Source organism: Hermetia illucens, chromosome 3 (genome assembly GCF_905115235.1).
Source record: "Hermetia illucens chromosome 3, iHerIll2.2.curated.20191125, whole genome shotgun sequence".
Lineage (NCBI taxonomy): Eukaryota > Metazoa > Arthropoda > Insecta > Diptera > Stratiomyidae > Hermetia > Hermetia illucens.
In genome coordinates this window covers 38,350,495-38,375,101 of record NC_051851.1, presented here as the reverse complement: position 1 = coordinate 38,375,101, position 24,607 = coordinate 38,350,495, and the positions used below count along the sequence as shown (strand labels likewise).

General features: G+C 43.0%; 1 protein-coding gene across 1 annotated transcript in view; it reads right to left on the bottom strand.

Moving 5' to 3' along the window:
* The window catches only part of LOC119652995, a 242,139-nt gene that overhangs the window by 58,040 nt on the left and 159,492 nt on the right, over window positions 1-24,607 (bottom strand). The window contains exons 3-4 of the mRNA XM_038057422.1: window positions 23,337-23,875; window positions 18,968-19,103 (exon numbers count right to left, since the gene is read on the bottom strand). Coding sequence (XP_037913350.1) covers window positions 18,968-19,103; window positions 23,337-23,875 — 675 coding nt within the window. The remainder of the gene's footprint in view (window positions 1-18,967; window positions 19,104-23,336; window positions 23,876-24,607) is intronic.

The following is a 24,607-nucleotide window of genomic DNA, read 5'->3' as shown; positions in this document are numbered from 1 at the left end:
TCGTCGGTCAACACCAAAGAGGTTGCACTCCAGGTAAATCAGCAACATATCAGATGCAGATCTCTCTGCGGTAAGCGACAGAAACACTGTTATAATTCATACATCAGTTGCACCATTTTTCATTGAGTTGAAAGCTGCCTATGAAAACATAGCCAGGGTAAACCTATACACGGGGACGCGAGAACTCGGTAAGACAATTAAAAGCGGCAGGATCACTCTCGAGACCATGCAACATCAACAACGATCTAAGACAAGGAGATGCCTTGTCATGTGTTTCCTGACACTTAAAAAACTGATCCGTGAGGCTGAGGTAAACGCATGAGGCACCATCCTCTTCAGGTTCACTCATTTGCTGTCCTATGCTCGCGGTATCGACATTATGGGTAGATCTACCCGAGATATACAGTCAAACTTCATCCAAAGCGAGCAAATGACAATTGGCTGCATATTAATCAAGTCAAGACGAAGTACATGGTGGCAACGTCAGTACCAAAAACCGAAGAACAAACAGCATCGAATGACACTAGTTAAATGAGAACAAAAAAGTTAGGAGATCATAACTTTGAGACCGTTCACAATATCTACTATCTAAGGTCGAAAATCACAACGGAAAACAGCTACCATGATGAAATCCGCGCACGGTTGACGGCGCAAAGAGAATCTATTTTACCTTACAAAAACTGTTTCGTTTGAAAGTTTGAAAGAACAACATCTATGGTAGCAAAAGAAGGCGTGACGGATGGGCCGATGGCGTAGGCCAGGATGACGGACAGCATTCATGGATATCGAACTGATGAACCTTGGTGGTCTGGAGTTTCTTATCAACTTATTGCGCCGTTGATGATGGTGAGTGGAACCAGAAAGTCTAATTAGGGAGACGATTCATAACAGAAGAATTCCAATGCAATTAACCACATGGTGGGGCACATCCAGTGAAGAGGATTGCAGAGGCAGCGAGAAAGACACGGCTGCAAATGCGATTGATGGGGAAAGGATGGGTGAGAGTCATATCCACCCTGCCACGTAATAATTCGCGAGAAGGAGGGCAGGAGTTAGGAGTTAGTTTTTGGTGGGATAGAATCCCACACATTAAAGCATACGTGTATACCAGTGTCTTTTAGGGAAGTGAACCGATTTTATAAGATTTTATTTTCGACAAATCTAGACGCAATTCCCCCTTCAGCGTGGAGGACTGAGGGTCCTAGCCTTGTTTGGAGGATATGAAGCCTCAGCTACTATCCAAGCGGTAATTATCAATAATACAACCGGTTCCGCATATAAATCTCCAGGTTAAGATGGCATAATGCCAGTCATGCTACAGAAGCAGCAAGAAGGATTAGAGGGGTGTGTTAAGGAAATCTATGCATATTGGGCAAGATGCGGATGAAAATGGGGGTGTATGCCGATGACTTGGTAATATTGGTGTCATGGATGTTTTCCTCAATTATGAGTGGCGTCATAGAAGAAGCGCTAGGAAAATTGTGTGTGACCCGCAAAATAGGGAGTCGGAATAAATTCAATCAAAACGGCATTGATATCACTCACCACAAACGCAAGGTTAACCGAATCCAAACCGAAAACCGCTTACCGCAGCTAAATGAACAAAGATTGATTCTTGCCTTCAATGTAAAGTACCTGGGTATAATCCTGTATCCGAGATTAAACACAGCCGATGGCTAAGAAGGCCTATATGCCTTCTATGCCTTCAATAGGACCTTTGCAAAGAAACGAGGTTGCTGCCGAAGATGGGTCTCTTGATGTACACAAATGTGGTAAGTCCCATCCTAACGTACATTTTGTGGTGGCAGGCGCTGAACAAAGAGTGTGCAGCTGCTACCGGGGCTCTGAAGTCACAGCAGATGTTCTCAATGTACTCCTTCACCTCCTCCCTCTTGGCCTCCTAAATTTACTATAGGGTGTAGTGCTATCATACTACGTGAGTGTGAACGTTGGACAGCGAAGCCCATAGCTTGTATACCCTACCTTCCCATACCCTACTATGTTGCTATGTTACTACAGATACATCCTGGACGAAGAACCGCCGGAACTCTGGGCATTCCCCACGGACTACGCCCGCCGAACTTCATAAGAAACCTGGCTGTAGACTTTGCAGCCAAGGCAGAGTGGAAGATCAGCGCCTTATTACAAGCCATGAGACAGTATTTTTCACCGAAGTGGTCTCTGGTCTCTGGTCTGGTCTCTGTAGTCAGTGTGGAAGCTTTCTCGGATACACACAATGTATTATATATAAAGAGCGACTACTACCTGTGGTCGCTTTCGGTCACGCTGCTTTCAGGACAGAGGTAGCATCTGATGAATTGCCTCTGCCTTGGTGGAAATCGCCAGTTATCCTTTCATAAAAATTTGACTGACTAGCCCCTAGCAAATTCGCTGGAAGATATTTATTTTGAACATTATTTAAAGTAAAGCCACTTCGTGGAATTCGCAATGAGGATTAGTAAAGCACGGATTAAAAAGAATTCTGAAAAACGATGGGGGCGCCCAGATAGCTGCTGCTTTATTTTATGTAGAATAGATAATACCTCGAAGAGGATAAAATATTCGAACAATAGAGTCTGAACCATCAGACGCTCATTGCCTCTGAGTATATGATTTCTTTTCTGTAAATTGTTAGTTACTTTCCAAAACTGTCATAGATGGGACAAAATAATTCAAATTCCAATTATCAGAGAGTCTTCCATCGTAAAACCAAAACGAAATCATTATCTCTCAGAATATCTAAACCAGGCAGACTTCTCCAACAAGATGTTTCTAAATAAAGAACTTTGTTTCTTTTTTGGTTCCCATTGAGGCTCCCTGTAGTCACCACGGCTACCGCCATCATCACTATCGCTATTCCAATTTATCTCGTGGAAAGAATTGAATGAACGAAACCGATTTTCACTACATTTCAGCTTCGTCGTCCTTCCACTCAAATATCTCAATATTCCGCCTTAGTTTATGCCAACGAATGAAATTGAATTTCACATCTTTGTAGCATTTTCCCTGTATTTTCACCCTATTCGAAATGCTGAAACTGTTGCCGTTTTCGTCCTTTAAATGTTAAAACAATATGCAATCTACTCGCTGAAAGGATTCCGTCTGATAGAGGAAAGCGGAAACTATAAAAACAGTAACTTGAACACTTTTAGAATTTCCACTTCCCCCCGTTGGGGATGGTTGATGTTGTTTAACTGTAGATTTTACATCCATGAACAAAAATGTTGCAAAACCTATTTGAGGTTTGCAATTTTCGGAAACGTTAAAATTGATTCAGCAATTTTACCCTTGGGTAATGGGGTTATGCACTGGAAAATCGGGGACGCTATTTTTGAATATATTACTCCCCAGATAAAAATTTGGAATTTAACTATTTACCAATTACACGAGTTGTTGTGGGAATAGAAATGATTAGAATTTTGATTTTTATTAAGTTTGAAAATTTTGATTCGGAATTTGAAATAAGGACTTGGGCAGTCGTAAGGACTATTTCCCCAGAGATATAGTATATCGAAAAATCACGCATACTACTTGCTTTGGAAAAAGCAAAGGTTTAGTGCGAAATAAAATTTTATTAAAATCGGTTTACATTTGATCAATTCAATCGGGTGTTTGTTTGCAGCTTGGCCCACTCGCTTCATCCTTTGCCATTTGCAAAAGGGAACGTTATTGGCACGAAATCAGAATATTGAGTGAGTACACAGTGCCCCACAACAGTGGGTCCAGTACGGAGCCCCGTGGAACACCAGCGGAGAAAGCATACCCCTTACCAGATTTTTCTTTTTACTATCTAGTGAACATAGCACTAAAATCGCTAGGAGTACCAGTTGCCGACATAAACTTCCGTAGTAGGCTACAATTAGCCGAATTCAATGCGATGATATTTGATATGAAAATCTAAAACATTTTCCTTTTGTTTTTCTTTCTTACAAGTATTCGTAGTCAAGCAACTGCTGCTACACAGGCAATTAAAATTTCACAAACCTCAAACCTCATGCCGAGCCATTTTAGTACGATCCACAGTATTGCAACATGCTAGACAGACTAGCAATAGACGGCAAAGATCGCAACTCCAAAATTATTGCTGACGACTTCAACGCTTGTGCAATGGAGAGGGGAAGCAGAGGAAACAAATGAAGGGGGAAAAATCCCAATCGAGGTTTTCTCCTGCCTACCCATCACTCTGGCCAATATCGGAAGAGTAAACACTTTCAGCCGTGGAAAGCTAGGCTCCGTCGTGGATCCTACTTTCGTAAGCGATTCTTTACTCAAGCGTCTACACTCGCATGTTAGCGAAAAATACACGCATAGTGACCACCAGGTGATAAGGGACCCAGAACACTAAAACCTCACCTAAAGAAACCAGAAAGAGGGTGGTCATCAAAAGCATTTGATGAGGATCAATTTCTGGAGGTATTGCAGTCGAACACCAAGTTTACTAGAACGGCCATAGCAGCGTCCCAGCAGATATACCGAGGATGTGACGTTTCCATACCAAGATACGATCCATGGGGGCAGCGTACATGTCGGTTATGTCGGCAATAAAAGGTAAAAGGTCCCATCTTATTATGTGCCCTAGATTATTGTGGAAGGTAGTTTTCACATTGTTTCTTCAACAGCCAGGAACAACCTTCCTAATGATACCAATACCGTGTAGTTATCACAGACGGAGTTTCGCAAGGGCCTGTTGTCATCGGATTCACAGATGACGTTGGAGTGGTCATAACATCCAATCACCTCGACAAAGTAGAGATGATCAAGTCTTGGCTTAAAGACCACGGGCTAGAGATTGCCGAACAGACGGAGTTGGTGCTTTTTACAAAGCGGCAGCAACAGAAAACTGTTAAAATTGCAACGGACCATTCGACTACAAGCTTTGAATTCCACTTCAAGCTCACTGAGCAGAAAGTGGCGAACACTCGCAAGGAAGTCTCCGTATATAGGCGGCTCCAACAGCCAGCCAATTACTTTCATCGCGAGTCGTCAGTTCTGTGCTTTTATATGCGGGATCAGTGTGGGCGTGGGAGAAATCGGAAATCGGAGAAAATCACAGGCAGCTTCAAGCTGCATATCGGCTAAGGGCTCTCTGAACATTTTGTGCTTAGTGAACGAGGCAGCATGCGTCGGGGTCGTAGTGCAAGAATGATTGCTGGTGACTCCAATACTTGGGCCCATGAGTGCGGTGGCAGGGAAACAAATGCACGGAGCCGCAGTCTATTAGACGCATTTGCACAGTTAGATATAATTTTGGCCAACGAAGGTTATGTAAACACCTTTCAAAAAGGGGGGTCTGTTTCAATCGTAGACGTAACCTTTGTCAGCCCTGTACTGGCGTGTGGTATATCTGCGCGTGGTCCTGGTATGTCAGCGAAGACTACACTCACAGATTTCACCAGCGGAGGACCATCATGTCCGAAACTGAGAAAGATGTCAGGCTGGTCTGCAAAAACTCTGGATGAACAGATCTTCATAGAGGTAGCTAGACTAACCTAATAAAGCAGACGCCTCTACGGAATCACCGGTCCATGTGGCCCAAAGCATCGTCAAAGCATGTGACGCACACATGCCTAGGAGATGCTTATTACCCAGTACAAGACCAAACTACTGGTGGAAAACTGAGTTGGCCAGCCTTCGATCAGCCTGTCACCGAACCAGAAGAGCGGCTGAGAGGGTGGTAGGCAGAATCGACCAAATGCAAAAAGAGCGCCTCTATAAAAAAAGCCCACAAAACCCTCAAGCTCCCCATCCAACAGAGCAAGAGGAAATGCTTTAAGGAGCTCTGTTCGGAAGCGGACGCAAAACGCGTGGGGGAGCGCCTATAGAATCGTGATGGGCCGACTAAGAGGCCGTTCATCTCCGCAGATCACGTGCCCTTCACTCTTGTTAAAAATTATCCAGGGGTTATTTTCCCAGCAAGAGAAGGGCAATGACAGCTTCCAGCGACCTCTGAATATGACGGCAATACCCATCAGTGACGAGCTGTTGGAAATCTGCGCTAAAATAGGAGCGATTGCGTGGCGAATAGGGCTTTTAAGCTTATCGTGAAATCTAGACCGGACATGTTCGCTGAGTTATTCGAAACGTGCCTGCCCGAGGAGATATTTCCTGCATCATGGAAGCAGTAGAAGTTAATACCACTGCCTGAGGCTGGTAAACCTATAGGTGAGTAATTATACCCGTATTCAAATTGGGAATTATATCCTCACATCTAAGCGTGCCATCAAATACTTGGGAGTGATGATAGACGTGGAGCTGAGCTATAAATATGCTTATGACAAAGCATCCACCCTAACTGTGGCCAGGATGATGCGAAACGTGGAAAGGCCACGGGTGATGCTGAACGTGGGAAGTTTCCTATAGGTGTGGTAATAAGTTTGATCTTGCTCTGTGTAGTTTCAGTTTGGAGAAAGCATTGCAGGTTGCGTGTAACGCTAACAAACTGAGTGCAGTCTATAGAATTATAGCCCTAAGGGTGTGTTATGAATTCTCTGAATGCATGACAAGAACATTCTGAACGCTCGGAAAAGGGTCGGTGGACACACACGCTCATTCCTGCCATCGAGGAGTAGTTGGAGAGACGGCACGGTGAGATTAATTATAGTCTTACCGAATTTCTCACTGGGGATGAGGATGAAAACATCCCACCTGTATTGGTTTAAACTGGATACCTCACTCAATTGTCCTAAATACAATGGAGTACCAGAGGGCCCAGAGCACGTATTCTTCCCCTGTTCAAAATGAGAGACTCTAGGGTGAATCTGGTACGAAGAATGCTAGCATGTCAGGAAGCCTGGAATGCGATCAACTCCATGATCGCTTCAATTTAGAGCAAACTGCGAAAAGCAGAGGAAACGAGAAAAGTGCGATTATGTAGGTCACGAAGGGATGAAAGATGACCAAACTAAAGTGAGCTTACTCCACCCCGTGGTGTAATATAATACCTTACCTGTGGGCCATGGGGGTAGTATTAGTGGGAAAAAAACTCTCACACGCTGGCATGTCTTTTGAAGATTTCAACTTCCTCAAAAAAGGAGGGATACACGGACAGATGGACAAGCGGGATTTTAATAAGGTTTTGTTTCACGCAAAACCTCAAAAATTGGAAATTCCAAATTTGGACGATATTTTCAGTGCACAGCGAATAAAAGTAGAAGTTCTTCCAGCAATTTTTCTTTCATATTTGCTATATTCAATGTACCGAGCAGATCTAAAATCTTCAATTGCCGCACTGTATTCACCACCAACTATCTCCACAAAGCAACAAGTATGCTAGACAGGTGCATGACTTCCCATTTATATATAACTAAAAATTCGATTTGTGGGCTGGCAATTTTAAAATTTCAAAACTTTATTGGTATCAAATTGCGAGGGCTCCTAGAATACACGCTTTCACCAGTTTGTTTTGTCGAGAGTTCCAGCGATATAAGCAGGATATTCTGGGTTTAAATGTTTGAGACACAAGAGTCTCCCCTTTCTAACACGTCACGGTTTCTGACATGATCTAGATTTCGATACCGCTTAAGGCGCATTGGAACCAGCAATCATAAACAGTAACGTCTAAAACACACTGGCCTTAAGCTTCGACCTGAAATTCATATCTTCCAGTAGAAATTTTCTTCATATGTAACACATTACCCGGCTTTACTGAAAATTCGACATATCAAATACATGGCTGGGCACTTTGGAGTCTCATGGACATCCATATGCCAATGAAATAAAGGTCCTGAGGTTTTAAAGTTATTACCAGTCGGGTAGGCTTAATCCTACGATCCTCTCCGAACACGGATTGTCTTGTAGACCACAATCAGAGGCTGTCCGTAACTAGCACCATGGTACTGATTTATGCAGAGTGCATACTCAGCATTCATACCCATGATGATTCCTATCTGACACCTCTGCGGCAACTAAGAGGTATTGGGCCCGAGATATACAACGCCACTCCACGGTTGAGCTCACGAGGTGCTCTGCCCGTGATATGCGCTCAACCATAACCACCATGAAAGCCCCATAAAGGAGTTAACCACGAATAATCGCGCGAGGAATTTTGGTCTCAAAGGGCTAACCTGGTTTCCACGGTAACAGATAACCTCTGGTGAGGCTTCGTACAAAGAGTCACTTCAAAGGAAATAAGCTCCATTGGAAATTTGGTTCTGATCGCCCTCCTAGAAAGCAAGTGTGATTGCCAATTTCAACAGGGGAAGTAAAAGTTTACACCGCCATCTAGTAGTTGAATCTGCTGTTCAAATGGATAGACATAACGTCTATGTGTACATACTGCAGCCATTCTTATTAAGCTATGAGCTAGATCTGTTTTATTCAATAAATTCATTCGAAAAGTAGCTTTTCAGGCAACAGGAGCTCATTCCATATTTATAATGTTGCCATTTCTTAAAATATATTTAATCATACCGGCTGGCTCGGAAAGTAAAGACGTAGGATGTTCGCTACCTAGGTTACCTGCCATTAAAAATGAATGAAACACTTCCTAACAGACAACTTCAAATATTCCACAGTAAATGAAAGTTATTTTCGGAAATTAGCAGGTAATTAACAATAATCAGCACTGAATGGAACAACCCACCACCTAAATATGCAAAATTAAGATTCTGTCTCAACTCAACCGTGAATTAGATAAACTTGAAAGTTAAAACAACCACGCAGATGTTGCTCCGAAATGATTTCGCATTTCTCCAGAAATTTGTTAAAATTCAAATATCAATGATTCGCAAGTAATTCGAATCACTAATGAGATGAGATCAAATCAAATGAAATTCCTTGAGCAAATTCCAATGAAGTTTCGCCGGCATACATTTCCATCTTAGAAATTTTCAATTCCAAAAGCTTTTTTGGTAAGGGATGTAGACATTGAAACATCCTTTAGATAGGAAACGGCACGGCCCAACCCGGTCCAACCCGGTCCAACCCGGCCTTAACGGGTAATGAAACGAAAAGATGTCCTCACGATAAGCTTGCCTCTCGTCCTTCTGCCAGCTAACATCGTGTCCGGGCCTCACTGGAGGAATTTACACGTACTTAAAGCCAGAGCATCAGGATATGATAGTCCAGTCGTAACCATGCCATCTGCTTCGTTTTCAAAGGAGGAAATTGGCACATTTACAATTTACAATCAACGGAACTGCGGACCGTCGGAGCTTGTTGTTGAAAAACGAAAGCGGATGCGAGACTGTGTTTCAGTTTTCCTATCCAAACGCTTCGACTACACAACAAACAAGGAGTAGATAGCAGATGGGAAGCGGAATGACAACGACAGCGGCAAAAAGTGACTTAACTATCAAAAAGGACAAATATTGGCGATGTGGCTTCGAGGACGTGCGTCAACTTTACGATCTCGAAAGCGGTCTGTATATCCATAAAGGACAAACTTATCGCCTTCCAAGTTTAACTCGTAATCAACGACAAAATTTAAGTTGTCAAGCACGAAACATTTCTCCGAATTTGAAGCGTTTTTATCTGTCTAGTCTCAATTTCGTCCGCAATATTGATTTTGACTTGCTTCCGGGACCGAAACAGATGGACGAGAGAGAGCTATGAATGATTTCTTGACACCGATGGCGAAGCAGATACCAACCAAGCAATTTACTATTAGAAGCATGCCACTGACTCCAGCGGATTAATTTTCAGGATTGGGATGTTTATATAAAATGTTAATGCTTTAATTATACTTTTCCAAGTAATCATTCAATCATCATTATCAGTCGAAATCGTCCTCAACCTTTGCGGGATTGAAGGAGACTATTTTCCTTCTTATGAAGTGAGACTTAATACTCCAGGACAGTTTTCTGGATAGCTGACATTTTCTAACTTTTCTCGATTTCCTGCCTTCCTCGTACTTCGTTGAATCCGGCTATTTGAAATTTCCGAAAAAAGGGATGTTTGTACTGTACTTCTTTGTGTTTTTGATTGAATGCTGTTACGAGAGAGGGAAGGCAGCAGACAGTCACAAAATATTTCCACAAAAAACAGAACCGCTATCGTTTTCCTTACGGGCCTCCGGTTGCATTTATCCATTTCATGCATATTTAATATTCCATTAATTTTGCTTAATATCCCGACTTTTGACCTTTCACTTTCATATTTTCCTCTGAAAATCATACTACGCTCCAGAGAGCACTAAGTTTTATTCCAGGAGCTCCTGATTGGGTTCTTTCAGCGGTAGTTCTCCTCGGGTAAAAGAAAGATTTTTTTCTGAGCTCCTCATTTTCTTATTCATTTCGTGTTATTTTGTCGTGATTTCTTGGATAAAGCTCAGCAGGCCGAAAAGTGGAAGAACGGAAAACTAGAACGAGCCCAAAGAAAGGCAAGCAAATACTGGACGAGATGAAAAACGCCCCAGAGCATGTTTTGTCTAGCAACTGAATGAGTTCATTATTTATTGTGTGATCAAATTGCAATCGTTTCTAATAGGGACGATCAACCCCTCTTTATCATTATGTGCAATTTACGAAAACGTTGCCGGAAGCGGTGGAAATTATTTTCCTTACGAATCCCAGATAGAAAATAATTTGCTTGTTGGAACATTATAGTACAATGTCCCACCTACAAAGTGCTGGGACTTTCGTTGATTTTCAGGCGGATATTATCGGAATAGTGTGTGTGACTCATAGGGATGGTTTCCCGTAATTGTGGCTTCTTGGGGCCTTGGTAAAATGAAATGGACGGAAATGAAAGTCTCGCAGCTGAACATGATTATGTTACAATTTTCAATTTAATGACCTATTAAACCCACAACCCCACCCATAAAGACGTTAAAAAGGAATCATTAATTTTGAAATTACAAGAGTTTAGTATTCGGCTAATTCAGAACTTCTCTGGGTGAGCAACTTTCCGATTCCTAATTTGTATAACCTCTTTTTTGTCCATAATTTACAGAACTCAAATCATATCATTTAATTTGAATCGATTGAATTAATTGAGTGGCCCCGTAAATTGATCACTCCTCCTCAATATTAAGGGGAGCCAACTAAATCTCCTGTAAATCGATACTTTTTGCTTTTTAGTATAAACTATATCCTAGGAGTTGACTAAAAGTTTGATGACGCCACTGTAGCGCTGGTATACAAGTGTGTTATTCAACAGAGCAGTAAGGACTACATGACCTGCCTCAACTTACTCCAATACTAAATAGATTGACTTGATGACGATGGGGTTGATTATTTCTCCTGAATTATTAATTTATTTCACTCGTCCATTGTTCACTTTTTAGAAGGTAGTAAGGGTTGTTTACAATGAAAATTATGCAAGCTAGCTATGCCCATCCATTTGGCTTAGTGTTTACTTGCAATGTGGCTTTATTTATATGTTGCACTTCACCAGGAGTTATAAGAGAAAAGTTGTAATATTACTCACTTGGTTGTTAGTCCCTCTCTCGACGATTATTATTATTCTGTTAAGGGAAAGTCGCACCGCGTCCTTGATGAACTATTGTGCCCCTTTTACGGTTTACGGTTATAGTGTATAGTGATCATAGGATTTCAAGCAGGCCTATAACCGTTAGGAACTTTAGTATGTTCCCTACTTCCAGATCTTTCAGCTTTGCATCTGGTATTAAGTGTTCTCCCAGAAACCTCGACGTACTTTGCACAAGTACCGGACACTGCCCCAGGACGTGTATAGAGGCAGGCAGTGTCCGTAGATATCCCTAGCTTCCCTAGATGATATTTCAGCTGATAATGACCAGTGAGAAGTCCCATTATAATTCGGAGTTTCTTTTTGGTGAGGTTTAAGCAATCCCAGAAGGGTTCTAGCCCGTGTAAAGGCGTCCCTGCTTCCTTCTTCGCTAGTTCGTCCGTGGCCTCGTTGCCTTCCAACCCAGCATGGCTTGGAACCCAAAGTATCCAGACCTTGTTGGATGAGCCGAGTATATTCAGCCTCTCAAGGCATTCCCACACCAATTTAGAGTTCACTTGGTTGGACCTAAGTGCCTTGATCGCTGCTTGGCTATCGGTGAGAATATCTATGTTCTGCCCCCTGTAGTTCCTTTGCAGATTAACGGAGGCACATTTGTCTATGGTGTATATTTCCGCCTGGAAAATGCTTACACTAGCCCATTGGCTCAAAATACATTTTCCTTGGACCAATGACACCGGCACCCGCTCCCTCTGCTGTTAGGGATCCGTCAGTGTATTAAGTAATCAGTTGCTAGTTTAAGGGGACTATCCCGTGTGGAGGCCGTTTTTTGGCTTTTTTTAGAAATTTGTTGTGAAGAGCTGGTTAAAGATACAAATACAAATTTTTCACCATAGATTATTGATATCTTGAGCGTGCATAGTAATTTTTCCAGCCAAATCGTATAGTTCGTTATTGAAATACAGAGCAATTTATACACCCATCTGCAAAAAAGCTGTTTTTCTGCTGCCACGCCAGAGGGCGCTGTGATCATCTTAAACAAAAAGGTAAACGGCATTTTAGTGTACAGACTTAACTACAGTCCGCAAACTATGATTATTATTATAAATTATTATAAATTTTTGGTGCCAGGTTAAACTTTTTTTTATGAATTTTGACGTTTTTTCACGGCTTCTTCAATGAATTAAAAAACTACTGAATGAATCGCAATTATTCCACTTTGCGGACCGTAGAAATATGTTCTAAATAAATCCTGAAAATTTCAAAGAATTTCGTTTGATAGATTTTGGGCTATGGTGGCAGCCAATTTTCAACAGCAGTTTCGAGACAAACGCATTTAAAAAGTAGAATTCGATTTTCAGTCATAAAAACTTAACTGGCCATTAATCTGCTATACCTAATCCATAAACCTTAGGTTTCTTCAAAAATCACATGTACAGCCTTGGCTTCAATTCTTGTCCTTTTAGTGAGGTCATTGCAGCATCACTCGGACCAATAAATACGAGCTTTATTATGGGAATCGACATAAATCTGGCATGTGATTGATCACGTGTTTAACGCTATAATTTCCGAACGACTCCGAATATCGAAAAATCACTTTGCCCATATATTCTACACTATATGTAGATACAATTGATGCCAAAAAAAAATTCGATTCCGCCGATCCGAAACACGGGATGGCCCCTTTAAGCTATATGTCGCAGCGACGCTCTCACAGTTTGCCTTGTTACTCCAACGTGTTGCAATCTTCTTATCGAAGTGAAACCTCGTTGTCATGTTATCCCTTCGTATCAGTAATTCGGAATACCGTCTAGAAAGAATATCAATCTTCCTTCGGTTTAGGCAGCTCCCCGCCTCAGTCATACGGCTGTCCTGAATATTGCTCTCCTTGCCTGCATCTTTATGTGCAGATGGAGAGGGATTAATCCCAGAAGCACCTTCAGGGATGCCGTTAGGCATGTCCTCATTGCCCCACTGATACACACGCAAGCCAGCCTTTGGAGATTACGTAATTCCCTGGCTTCTGTGCTGAGTCCGGTTCTTTCTGCCCAGATTACCGCTCCATAGGTAAACATTGGCCTTACTATTGCAGTATATATCCAAAGTAGTATCTTCGGGCTGCAACCCCATTTTTTTCTGCTATGGACTTACAAGGCATCAGAGCCCTCGTGGCTTTCCGACAAGTGTTTCCAGCATGTGTCTTCCAGAGTAATTTTTGGTCTAGCGTAATTCCGCTAGTAACCCTTAATTCAGTTTGGATTCTATCACATAGGGTATCTTCTCGACGATTACCTACCTTGTTGTCATGAGGGAGTTTAGTAAGGAGGATCCTCCAAGAAATCTGAGGTAATACCTGAACCTAAGTGGCAATCAAAACCCCAAGCCAAGGTGTGACTACAGTGCCGAGAGCTGAATGGCCGTGAACGATGAGCAATGGGTATCAGACGACCTTGAGTTTCAACTAGCTTCGACTCGGCAAAAATGGGCTCTGCCAAGATCGACCTATTTTCCCACGCAAAACAAAAGCCATGGCAGCCAACGATGAAAAAATGAAAAATCCAAAACCCAAAAAAGCATAAAATAAACTTGGGTCCTGACGATCCAACCGCGAGCGAAGGGGCAAACCTGAGCTTATCGAAGAAGAACCTGAGTTTGGATTCAGATTCTCCACCAATTCAAGCAGGAATCATTCCAATCTAGTTTTTAACGGACAAGTGGAAACAGTCTTCTTTTGTCCCCGGGTTCCAGCTGGCGCAAACTGCTGAGGTTAAAGTCTTGGCTATGGGTAAGCATCTGTTTTCGGCAAAACAGCTTCCGGGCAAAACGTCTTCGGGCAAAACGGCTTCAGATGATCCGGCTTCAGGCAAACCGGACTCCGGACAAAACGCCTTCAGTCAAGCCGCCTTCGGGTAAACCGACTCCGAGCAAAACACACCCAATGTTGAAGGGAAAGAATCCGTCCGTCAGCTAAGAGCAAACCAAAGCGCCAAAGGGCTTCTGACGACCCCAACTCTTCGGCTCTTCATTCTTGTGTGATGACACCAATCCTTCGAGTTACGATACCTAGCAGTGCGAACAGCTTAGAAGTAAACTCCTCCTGCCTGTCAGGACTGAATACTCACAAGGATTATACTACGCTTTGGGTTGGTAAATATATACCGCAGAATGTTACCGATAACCTTTGCCAACGAAAGCACGAACGAGTACCTCAGAAAATACTGCTCCTCCTTTAACAATGCATGGGAAAGTGTGTGACTGGGATTCCGACCTACTCATTCAGAAGTGTTTTCTCTGGCTTTTTGAGGTCCTGGAACAACTTCTGTGTCTAGAATCACCTCAACACCTGCAGCTGTATCCTATTAAGCAGCATAGCAGGAGAAACACCGATGGGCCGGGAACTTCCCTCACTATTGGCGTTCCTGAACCAGATATTAAGAAGTTTCGGGAACAAAGAGGCTGCTGGATCTACTACGGGCTCGGGACCACACTACAAGTGCCGCTTCCTGAAACCGTCGAAGAAGACGTGCAACCCACGGTGTCTTCATCTGAGTCACAGATAAAGTGTCATATCTATCAAATAAATTTACAACATTGTAAAGCGGTGACTGCACTTATCAGTTGTCGGATCAATAGGTGCAAGATATGTGTACACCTCATACAAGAACCATGGGTGGTTGGTGGGGAAATTAGGGGCTTAAACTTCCGACATTGCGACATGTTTGTATGTCAATAGGGGTGATATATTCTACTCCTGTATGGTGATATATATAGATATGTGATGGGAACATCACAGCGATCAAACTGACTATGGTGCTCTGCTTATTTTCTTTATATTGTAAACGAAATTCAATCTGTCAAAAGTAAAGGCATGGGAATAATAGCAGGATGTGATCTTAATACCCACCATGTATGCTGGAAAAGTTCCAACATTAACGCGGGACTACTATGTAGACAGATTAGAAAAAAAAAACCAGATGATCACAACTTGCAAAAGAAAAGCTTTCGATGAGAGCTATTCACTCGGGATGACAAAGAAGGGCAAAACACCAAGGTCGAACTCGAATTTGGCGAAGAAGGGAAGAAGGACAAAGATGCTCCGCTTCCAAGCTTAAAAGTCTGATTCATCTGCTGGCTTGAACCGGTGCAGCCTTGAAAAGCTCTAAAGATGAGCATGAGGTCGACTAAACGATCATGATTGGAAAAGCGTCTATACGAAGAGACCAACTCTATTCAGGCAACCTTGAAGCTGACGCGGATCCTTGTCAAAGAACGTAGCCGGCAGCTGGGTTAACAACGTTTACAGAGCGGGAGGTACACAGAAAGCGATGAAAAAAGGCAAACCACTTGCTCGAAGTGCACTTCCCAGGCAGGATCCAAAATCTCATCTCGCGGCCACCAAATGCATACAGTCCTCAACCAAAAGGTTGGCCCCTGGCGTGTAAAGTAGTATCACTTGAACCAATTAAATGGACATTTGTTTATTTATATAATGAATGGATTGGGTCTACGTATTCGAAATTTATACCGTGCTTGCCTAGGACACTTTTATATTCCAATTATCAAGCGTAATGTGAAGGTAACATTTAATCTCAAACCAGGGAATCCGACCTACACAGGCGCGTCCTTTCTACTAAAAGGATTAGAAAAACTAGTAGATCGATTTAAAAGGGATACATACATCCCAAGCCGGCTAATTTACTATAGGCGTCGGAGAGTACACTCCATGAGCTAACACCAAAAATTGAGAAGGGGATATCCGATAAAAAATACGCTTTAGGTGCGTTCATGGACATCGAAGGCTCCATTTGCAATCATTTGTAATCCAGCAAACAACATGGAATCGATCTTCCGTTAGTCAGTTGAATTCTAGCGTGAAGATCCACATATTGGACGGAAGTCTATTGAGGCAGGATGTCTTAGGGGTTGCCCATAAGGAGGGCTTCTCCTCCTCTGCTATAGCTTCTGGTTATGGACACCTCACTATGTATCTTAGGAGCCACCAACGTCCTCTGTAACAATTATCGGCAGTTTGCATGCACAATGTGTGACCATTTGACTAGAACACTGCATGTAATCCAAAGTTGGTGCTCCATAATGGACTCACGTTGCATGCTAGGAAGACTGGACCAGATATGTTCACTAGGAACGTTAGGTGGGGCAGCTACACGATACCCCCTTAGTAGAGACAGAAATCGTGTTGGTACACACTGTCAAATATTTAGGCGTACAGTTCGACCCCCAGCTAATGTGGACGCACCATATCCTGGAACAGAATTAGAACTCCTGCAATTTCACTAAAACTGATTAATTGGATGAACCATCATCACCATCAATGGCGCAACATCCGGTATCCGGTCTAGGCCTGCCTTAATAAGGAAATCCAGACATCCCGGTTTTGCGCCGAGGTCCACCAATTCGATATCCCTAAAAGCTGTCTCGTGTCCTGACCTATGCCATTGCTCCATCTCAAGCAGGGTCCGCCCCGTCTTCTTTTTCTACCGTAGATATTGCCCTTATAGACTTTCCGGGCTAGGTCATCCTCATCCATACGGATTAAGTGACCCACCCACCGTAACCTGTTGAGCCGGATGTTATCTACAACCTAACGGTCATGGTATCACTCATAGATTTCGTCGTTATGTAGGCTACGCAATCGTGCATCCTCATGTAGGGGGCCAAAAATTCTTTGGAGGATTCTTCTCTCAAACGCAGCCAAGAGTTCGCAATTTTTCTTGCTAAGAACCCAAGTCTCCGAGGAATACATGAGGACTGGCAAGATCATTGTCTTGTACAGTAAGAGTTTTGACCCTATGGTGAGACGTTTCGACCGGAATAGTTTCTGTTAGCTGAAATAGGCTCTGTTGGCTGCCAACAACCGTGCGCGAATTTCATCATCGTAGCTGTTATCGGTTTTGATTTAGGACCCTAGATAGGAGAAATTGTCAACGCTCTCAAAGTTGTATTCTCCTATCTTTATTCTTCCCGTTTGACCAGTGCAGTTCGATGTTGTTGATTGGTTGGTTTTCGGTGCTGACGTTGCCACTATATACTTTGTCTTGCCTTCAATAATGTCCAGCCCAAGATTTCCCGCCGCCTGCTCGATCTCGATGAAGGCAGTTTGTACGTATCGGGTCGTGCTTCCTATGATGTTCCCCTGTCTAGGACCGTTGTTGATGTCTAAGGGTCTGGAGAGTGATTGGATGTATATACCCATAATAGAGTCCAACTTTACTAAGAGCAGGATGTTGCTGACGCAGATTTAGAGGCTCGGTTGCCCAAGTATGACTAGACCAATTTGTAGTACGCGAACCGCGGCACTCGGAGGTATCCTAAATATACCTCCCCTTCATTTGGAGGTGAAACGAATGCAGTCAACGTCGCATATAGGTTTGATATTATCGCCGTATGAAAAGGCTATCAATCATATGATTTTTGCGTCCATCTGGATATTTCTTGACAAACATCCAGTGGTTTTGATGCCGGCCGGTCATATGGTTTCCAGATTCATCTTTGAAAAGACATACCTCATTATAATAACCAAAAGAGAAGAATGGTTGATAAATGGTCACGAGCCTTTTGGGATTATACACTTAATTATCTTCACCGACGGGTCTACTTGGGTAATCCGATTATGGAACTGGCTTAACCCATCGGGAAAATGACGACTATATTCCAGGCGGAGATGTATGCCATTTCATTGGCGGCAGAAGAATGTTTGCGCCATTTCCCCGGTTCTTCAGACTTTAGACCAAGATGCATCAAAAAGTTTCTTTCTGTGAACAAGCTGCACACTCTCCGCCTATGGAAGATATTCTCAGATTTTCAAAGGCTAGCGAACATCACAAGTCGGAGATCATTAAATAGGCGTTTACAGGGGACAGCACAATAGGACTTATAAAAGGCCTATTTAATTAAGCAAATTCAATGTCCGTCTCTTCGACAGAGGGCAGACGATTACTATTTTTACATAGCTGCTCCCATGCTCAATACGCCTCCTCATACAAATAAAACGACTCTTGGCATTTCTATTCTGTCCTTAGTTTATCATTTTGGAAAAATTCAAACGTTAAAGTAGTGTGAAACGGTTTTAAGCATAAGAACTTTCTCGACTCCTCGGAACTACTCTCTAACCTACTTTTGCAGCGTCATGACCCCCTATTGTATATGATCTCTTTTAAAAATATCGATTTATTTTATTCATAAGCGTACATAGAAGAATAGGTAAGGGTTGAATTTTCAACCGTAATCCCGGAAAGAGAGGAAAGTTTATGGAGGGAAAGGAGAGAGGTCACCCCCTCCTCAACCCGATGAAAACAAAAGGTGGTCACCCTCCCCCCTTTAGCAAATCATAGACGCCAACCCTACCTCCTTAAGGAGAGGGGATAGGAAGGGCGCGCAGTAGGAGGAGGAAGGTTCTCCTTTTCTAACCCCGTTAGAAAATGCCGCGGTCACCAGCACTTAGGAAGGTATGGTTCGTCATCATGGTAAAATTTGATTTGTCAGTGTCGCCTTCGAAAAGGAGTAGGATGAACAGAGCTTACTTACTTACTCGCTCTGTGATCAATGCATTATCACTTTCGGTTAAAATGAAGATACTTACATACAATATCCATCCGACCTTCCCCTTGCACTGATGAAAAATTGGGCGCTTCTGCAGAAACTTCACATTTATACACGCCAGTAGATCGAAGCGTGAGCCCACGTAAGAGTACTCTTGTACTGTCTGAATATTGGTGCTGTAATAAAAAATAACATTATATAATAAATATATCATGTTACGTGCAACAACAAAATTCAGAATATAACGGTTATTCAATTTAAAAATTTGCCTCCGATACATGAAATTTGCTTAGCCGCAATGCATGAGAGATTAATTACTACGATCGAAGTGACAAATGCAAGATGTTATACACCACTTCAAGGTAGAATCTCAGAAAAGTTTTAAATATTATAGAAAAGCTTAAACAGAAAAATAGTGGTGTTTTTCATACTGTTCTGGCTAGAAAGTGTAGCACTATAAAGAACCATTTTTCCTCTAATACCTCAACTACACTGTTTACATGCTTGCTTGTTCTCTCAGTGAGGCTCTGTATTTGGAGAAGCAGAAAAGCAGAGATGGACTGAAGATAAACATTCACAAAACCGAAAGTCTTAGTCTGCTAATTGCATCAAGGCCATAGAGAAAAAGTCCGGGCTGGTGTAAAAAATACTATTATCTTTAATTAGTAGCCACTGCCGATAAAATCCATGACTTGTAAGTGCACCCCGTGGTATCTAGAAAACACGTTACGAAGTCAAGGATCTTTAGCAAACAATGGGTTTTCTTGCGGCCGCAGTTTCCAACCTAATAGCGACGATGAGTACTTTGCGTTCGAATAGTCGCATCCTGGGAATCTCAGCGGCCTCGGAAATTTGCTGGTACCACCACCACCATTTCCCCATTCCCGTGTCATAATAGGCTGCTGGTGGATTTGCAGAATAAAGCCTTGATAGACTCCGTAATCAGTCGTCGGGAAAAATTTCCACCTGCCCAAATTTACACTACTTTCGGGGATATTGCCGACCATCCCATTCGCGCAAGCATATATCGCAACATCAGTAATGAGAGTAGTTTCTCCTAGGCGGTTAAGCACGATGTGCAACACCACATCAACATAATCGGCTCCCTGATCTTCTGAAAGGTGCGTCCCTTTTCACCTAAGAAGCTGAATGTTGCAAAGATAGAGTTCGAAGATCTTATGAAATAGTGTATGTGTAGAACTTTCAAAAGCTGATTGTCATCTTTACTCCATATGGTTTCTGCGCCAAACGGCGAATAGAGGCCTTACGGAGATTACAGGCGTCTGCATACTTAGATAATTCCCGACCGGTACCCTATTCCACTCATCCATGACTTCGCGCATTACTTGACAAACTGCGTATTTTCTCGACCTTGGATCTGACCATGGCGTATCATAAAATTCCTGTTGCTTTCTAAGATATACCTAAAACGGCTATTTGCACTCCAATGAGTTCACCAGGATGACACTTGGCTTCTGCAACGCAGCGCAGATATTCCCTGGATTCATCCACACTGCTCTGTGAAACTTAAACTTTTGAATGGATGATATTTTGGTCGCTTCTTCTTCCGAATCTGAGCATTTGGACAACCTCGAGTGCAGTTTTCAATGTCTCCTTCTGGTGCAGGTTTACTGAAGCCGTTCAGTCGTTTGAAACCATCAATCGTCACACGTTCGAAACAGTCAAACAAACGGTTGATGCTACACTTCTGGCATTTCTTCGGCAGATGCACCCATAGCTGTGTTCATCGATGCCTCAAATACTGCGGTAGGCGCTGTTCTTCACTAACAGGTGAACCAAACCTGGCAACCGTTGGGCTTCTTTTCTTAACAACTCAACCCAACTCAACGCAACTGCAACGCCTACGATCATGAGCTATTCGGTTCCTACCTCTCCATTAAATAGTTCCGTTTCTCCCCTGAGGGCAGGTCATTCACTGCGTTCATGGACCACAAACCCTCTCTACTTTCGCGATACATATCTGGAAAAGATAACGTCATTGCAAACGCTTTGCCTTGAATCTGCCATGTTAAAGTCTTCGCCACGGTCGATTATTCGGCAATCGCCGAGGCACAGAAAGATAACCCAGAGTTTCAGAATCTGAGGACAAACTCCAAATATAGTTCAAGGAGTTTCCTATCTTCCGCTCAAATGCGTACTTTTTCTGCGAAACCTGGGATAGATCATTTAATTCGGCTGAATTTCGCAACGAACTATTCTACACTGTATACGATCTTGCGCGCGCTGGCATCAAGACGACGAACCGTTTAGTCAGCGGAAAATACTTCTGGCCGTAGATGTACAGAGACTTAAACTCCTGGGCCAAACAATGTATCGCGTGTCAGAATTGTAACACCAACAAGCACGTAAAAAAGGAAGTAGTCGTATTCCATCGGTCGGCCAAATGTTTCCAGGCCATCTACCTCGACATCATTGGCCCTTTGTGGGACCCGCACGGTACGTACTGCCACGTACTGCCTTACAATCATGGACAGGTTTACTACACAACCAGGTGCTTTCTCGAGAATGGATCCCGCGCTTTGGTGTACCACCCGTACGGACCAGAGAATGCAATTTGAGTCTACTCTTCTTCCGAAGCTAGACAAGCTCCTTAGTTTCAAATGCCACAGGAAAACTGCATACCACCCGCAGTTCAACGGGATGCTGGAACGTTAGCACAGGACGCTAAAGGCCACCTTAATTGCTGGCGGGGATCCGTCGTGGTCGCAGTCCTAGTCTTTCGTCAACCCTTCGCATAGCCTACCGGGACCGCGGAGATGGTGTGCGGGGAGAATCTGCGTCTCCTTGCCCTGTATTGGATATTAGAGCAGGGTTAACTGACTCGAGCATTCTGCGTCTACGTTTTGAAACTGCGGCCGACTTTACCTTCTCGACATGTGACGCTGGAAATTGACACCTGCAGGAACCTCGAGGCATGCTCGCAGATACTCTTTGGGGTGGATGCTACTCGGAAGCTGCTACATCCCCCATATGAGGGCCTCAGGGCAACGGAAGTCTTCTTTCAAGCTCGACGTTCGGTCGGGCCCAAATGGATCTCCTTGTCAAGACTGAAACCTTTCGCTAAACCAGGCGACGCTCCGAAAAAACGCTCGCGAAGCATCAGGTTCACCTGGGGACTTCATTGGTGGAATCACATCCTGGGTTCCTCCGCTGAACCCACGCGGTTTAACGTATTCATAACGCTAAATGCGCCTTCGCTGTGGTGTCCGAAATTTGGGAATGCAGCTATCTCAAAACCAACGTTAAGTAGACGATCCCACTCACCGCGGTAGTAGTACGCGGAAAGTTACTGCCACTATTTCCCAAAAGCTCGAAGCGTTCATTATCTTATGTTTGGGTCGTGTGGTACTCTTGTCCGACATAATAAAAAATAATGAAGAACTTGCAGGCCGAACGAGTTAGATATCGCGAATATGTTGACGAAAAGGCAAAAGTGACATTGGATAGGTCACAGATTAAGAAAGGGCCCCTCCACTACTGATTCTTCCAGGCAATGGAATCCGCTACCATAAGGTCATCGATGAGTAGCTCTAGAACCGAATGGCGCAGAACAGTGAGGAAAAGGTGTTAGCTGCTTAGAAAGCAGGACGAGAGAAGTGGGACATTTTTTTAGGAACTGGAACCCCTGCTTAGTGCCCACAAAGAGCTAGCGTTGCATTTTATACCTTATGGCTCTCACTTACCCCTTGATTTGCTATGGGGGCCTCCACCCGTTCAAATTGAATTTATTTTTTTCCATCTACTTTTTGAAGGGTACTTGGGACTGACTACGACTTTTTATACCTATTATTTCATTACCATGTCCTTAGCATTATTACTTTATTATCGTCATTATCTTATTATTGCTGGAATTACCACTTTATAATTTTAGTATCATTATTTTATTACCAAAACGTATTACTTGGCACAGTTTTACTTCATTTATTATCACTATTTAGGGGGCAGTCGTTTTTGATACAGCTTCTACTTACGCCCAAATTAGATTCGCTATTACGGCTATATCAATTTTCCAGGACATCCTAGAGAAGTGCTGCGTAAATTTTTAATCTTGTAGGTAGGTTTCGTACTTAAATGTCTACATGGTGGGTGGTTTAAAATGTCTTGAAGCTTCCATTTTCTTTTAATATATTCGTTATACTATTATGGTACGCCCATCTCATGGTTCACTTCCGGCGTGCCGCACGGATAAGTTGGTAAGGCTCGTCAGGTATTCAATTCTTCGCTGAAAACTTTAAAAGCTATTTTTTGATGCTTGGACAAAAACATTTGGATAGAAATACATGAAAACGAAGTAAAATTCTACCCACAATGTCCACTTTTGCAGACTCTATTTTTTTACACTACATGCAACCAGGACACTTAACTAGTAATAACGGTGTGCTACTTACATCGACACGTATACCATCAACTTTATAGCTCTGTTGCGGAGGATTGACTTTCGGGACAAAACGATAAAATTCCTCGTTGTCCTTGTACCACTTCACCGAGTACAGCGCCTCGCCCTCTTCGCGCTGTTCGTCGCTATCGTAGGCCGAATAGGATGAAGGCCCACTGCCGCCGTAGTGATAGCCCCTCGATGATGATCTTATCTCGTCCTGATTTGGATTTTTGTACTGGTCGTGATAATGATAGTGCTGATGTTGATGATTTCGTATCCTGCGATAGTTGCCGTTGCTGGTCATACTGCCAACACCGCCATTGCTCCCGGAAATATATCCATTCATGCCTCCTCCATCGTTGGTTCCCATCCCGTAACCACCACGGCCCGATATCGAGCTCCCGTAACCCCGTCCGCCGTTGTTGTTGCTGTTGCTGCTTATGATGCTCTGGGATCTGTTTAGTTCGTACTGGCATTCAAGCAATGCAGATTCGCCACGTAATTTATATGCGGGAATTACAACTTTGATTAGTCGGAGACCAACGATTCCTGCAAAGAAACCAAGAATTGGGAAAATGTTGGATTAGCTCAAGTCAGAAATAAATCCTTTGGTAAGTTTAATTAAACCCTGGGTAAGAAATATCCTACAGTTTCCCGTCTCACTATTCTGTACTTGCGGAAAATGTTGCGGTGCAATTCGATTCGTTGACGGAAACCCTAAATCGATCCCTGCTTCGTACCCGCAAAATGCGGTAGTTGTAATTCATGTTACTTAACGCCACAAAGATAATTCGCATGGCGTTTAATTATATGGTATCTACCTCCAATCTTAGGCTGTATAAGGAGCAGAATATCACCGAAAGTAATTTGTATCTACACCCTCGGATTACTGATTAGTTTCAATCCAATGACTTTCAAGGAAAAAAATGACAGGGTCGTAAACCGATTATTCATGGATGGATTAATTCTGAATAAATTCAAAGTCCTAACAATTATCCAGAAATTGAACTTCAAACGTTGGGATTATTTGCTTGTTAGATTATTACCTTCAAATCAGCTGTATCTGTCCTAAATAGTTGCAAGGGTGGCAGGATGGAAATGTTCAAATCTTGTGAATTACTTGATGATCTGAAGACAGCAATTTCTCTAGCCTACACTGCCTACGAGAACCTGAAGACATAACTCAGTTGAAGGGAAGTAAGGGCGACTGTATATCCCGCACTTTAACCTTTATCTACCTCTCCTCAGAAGGAACAAGATATAAATTGGAGTCGCCCCCAC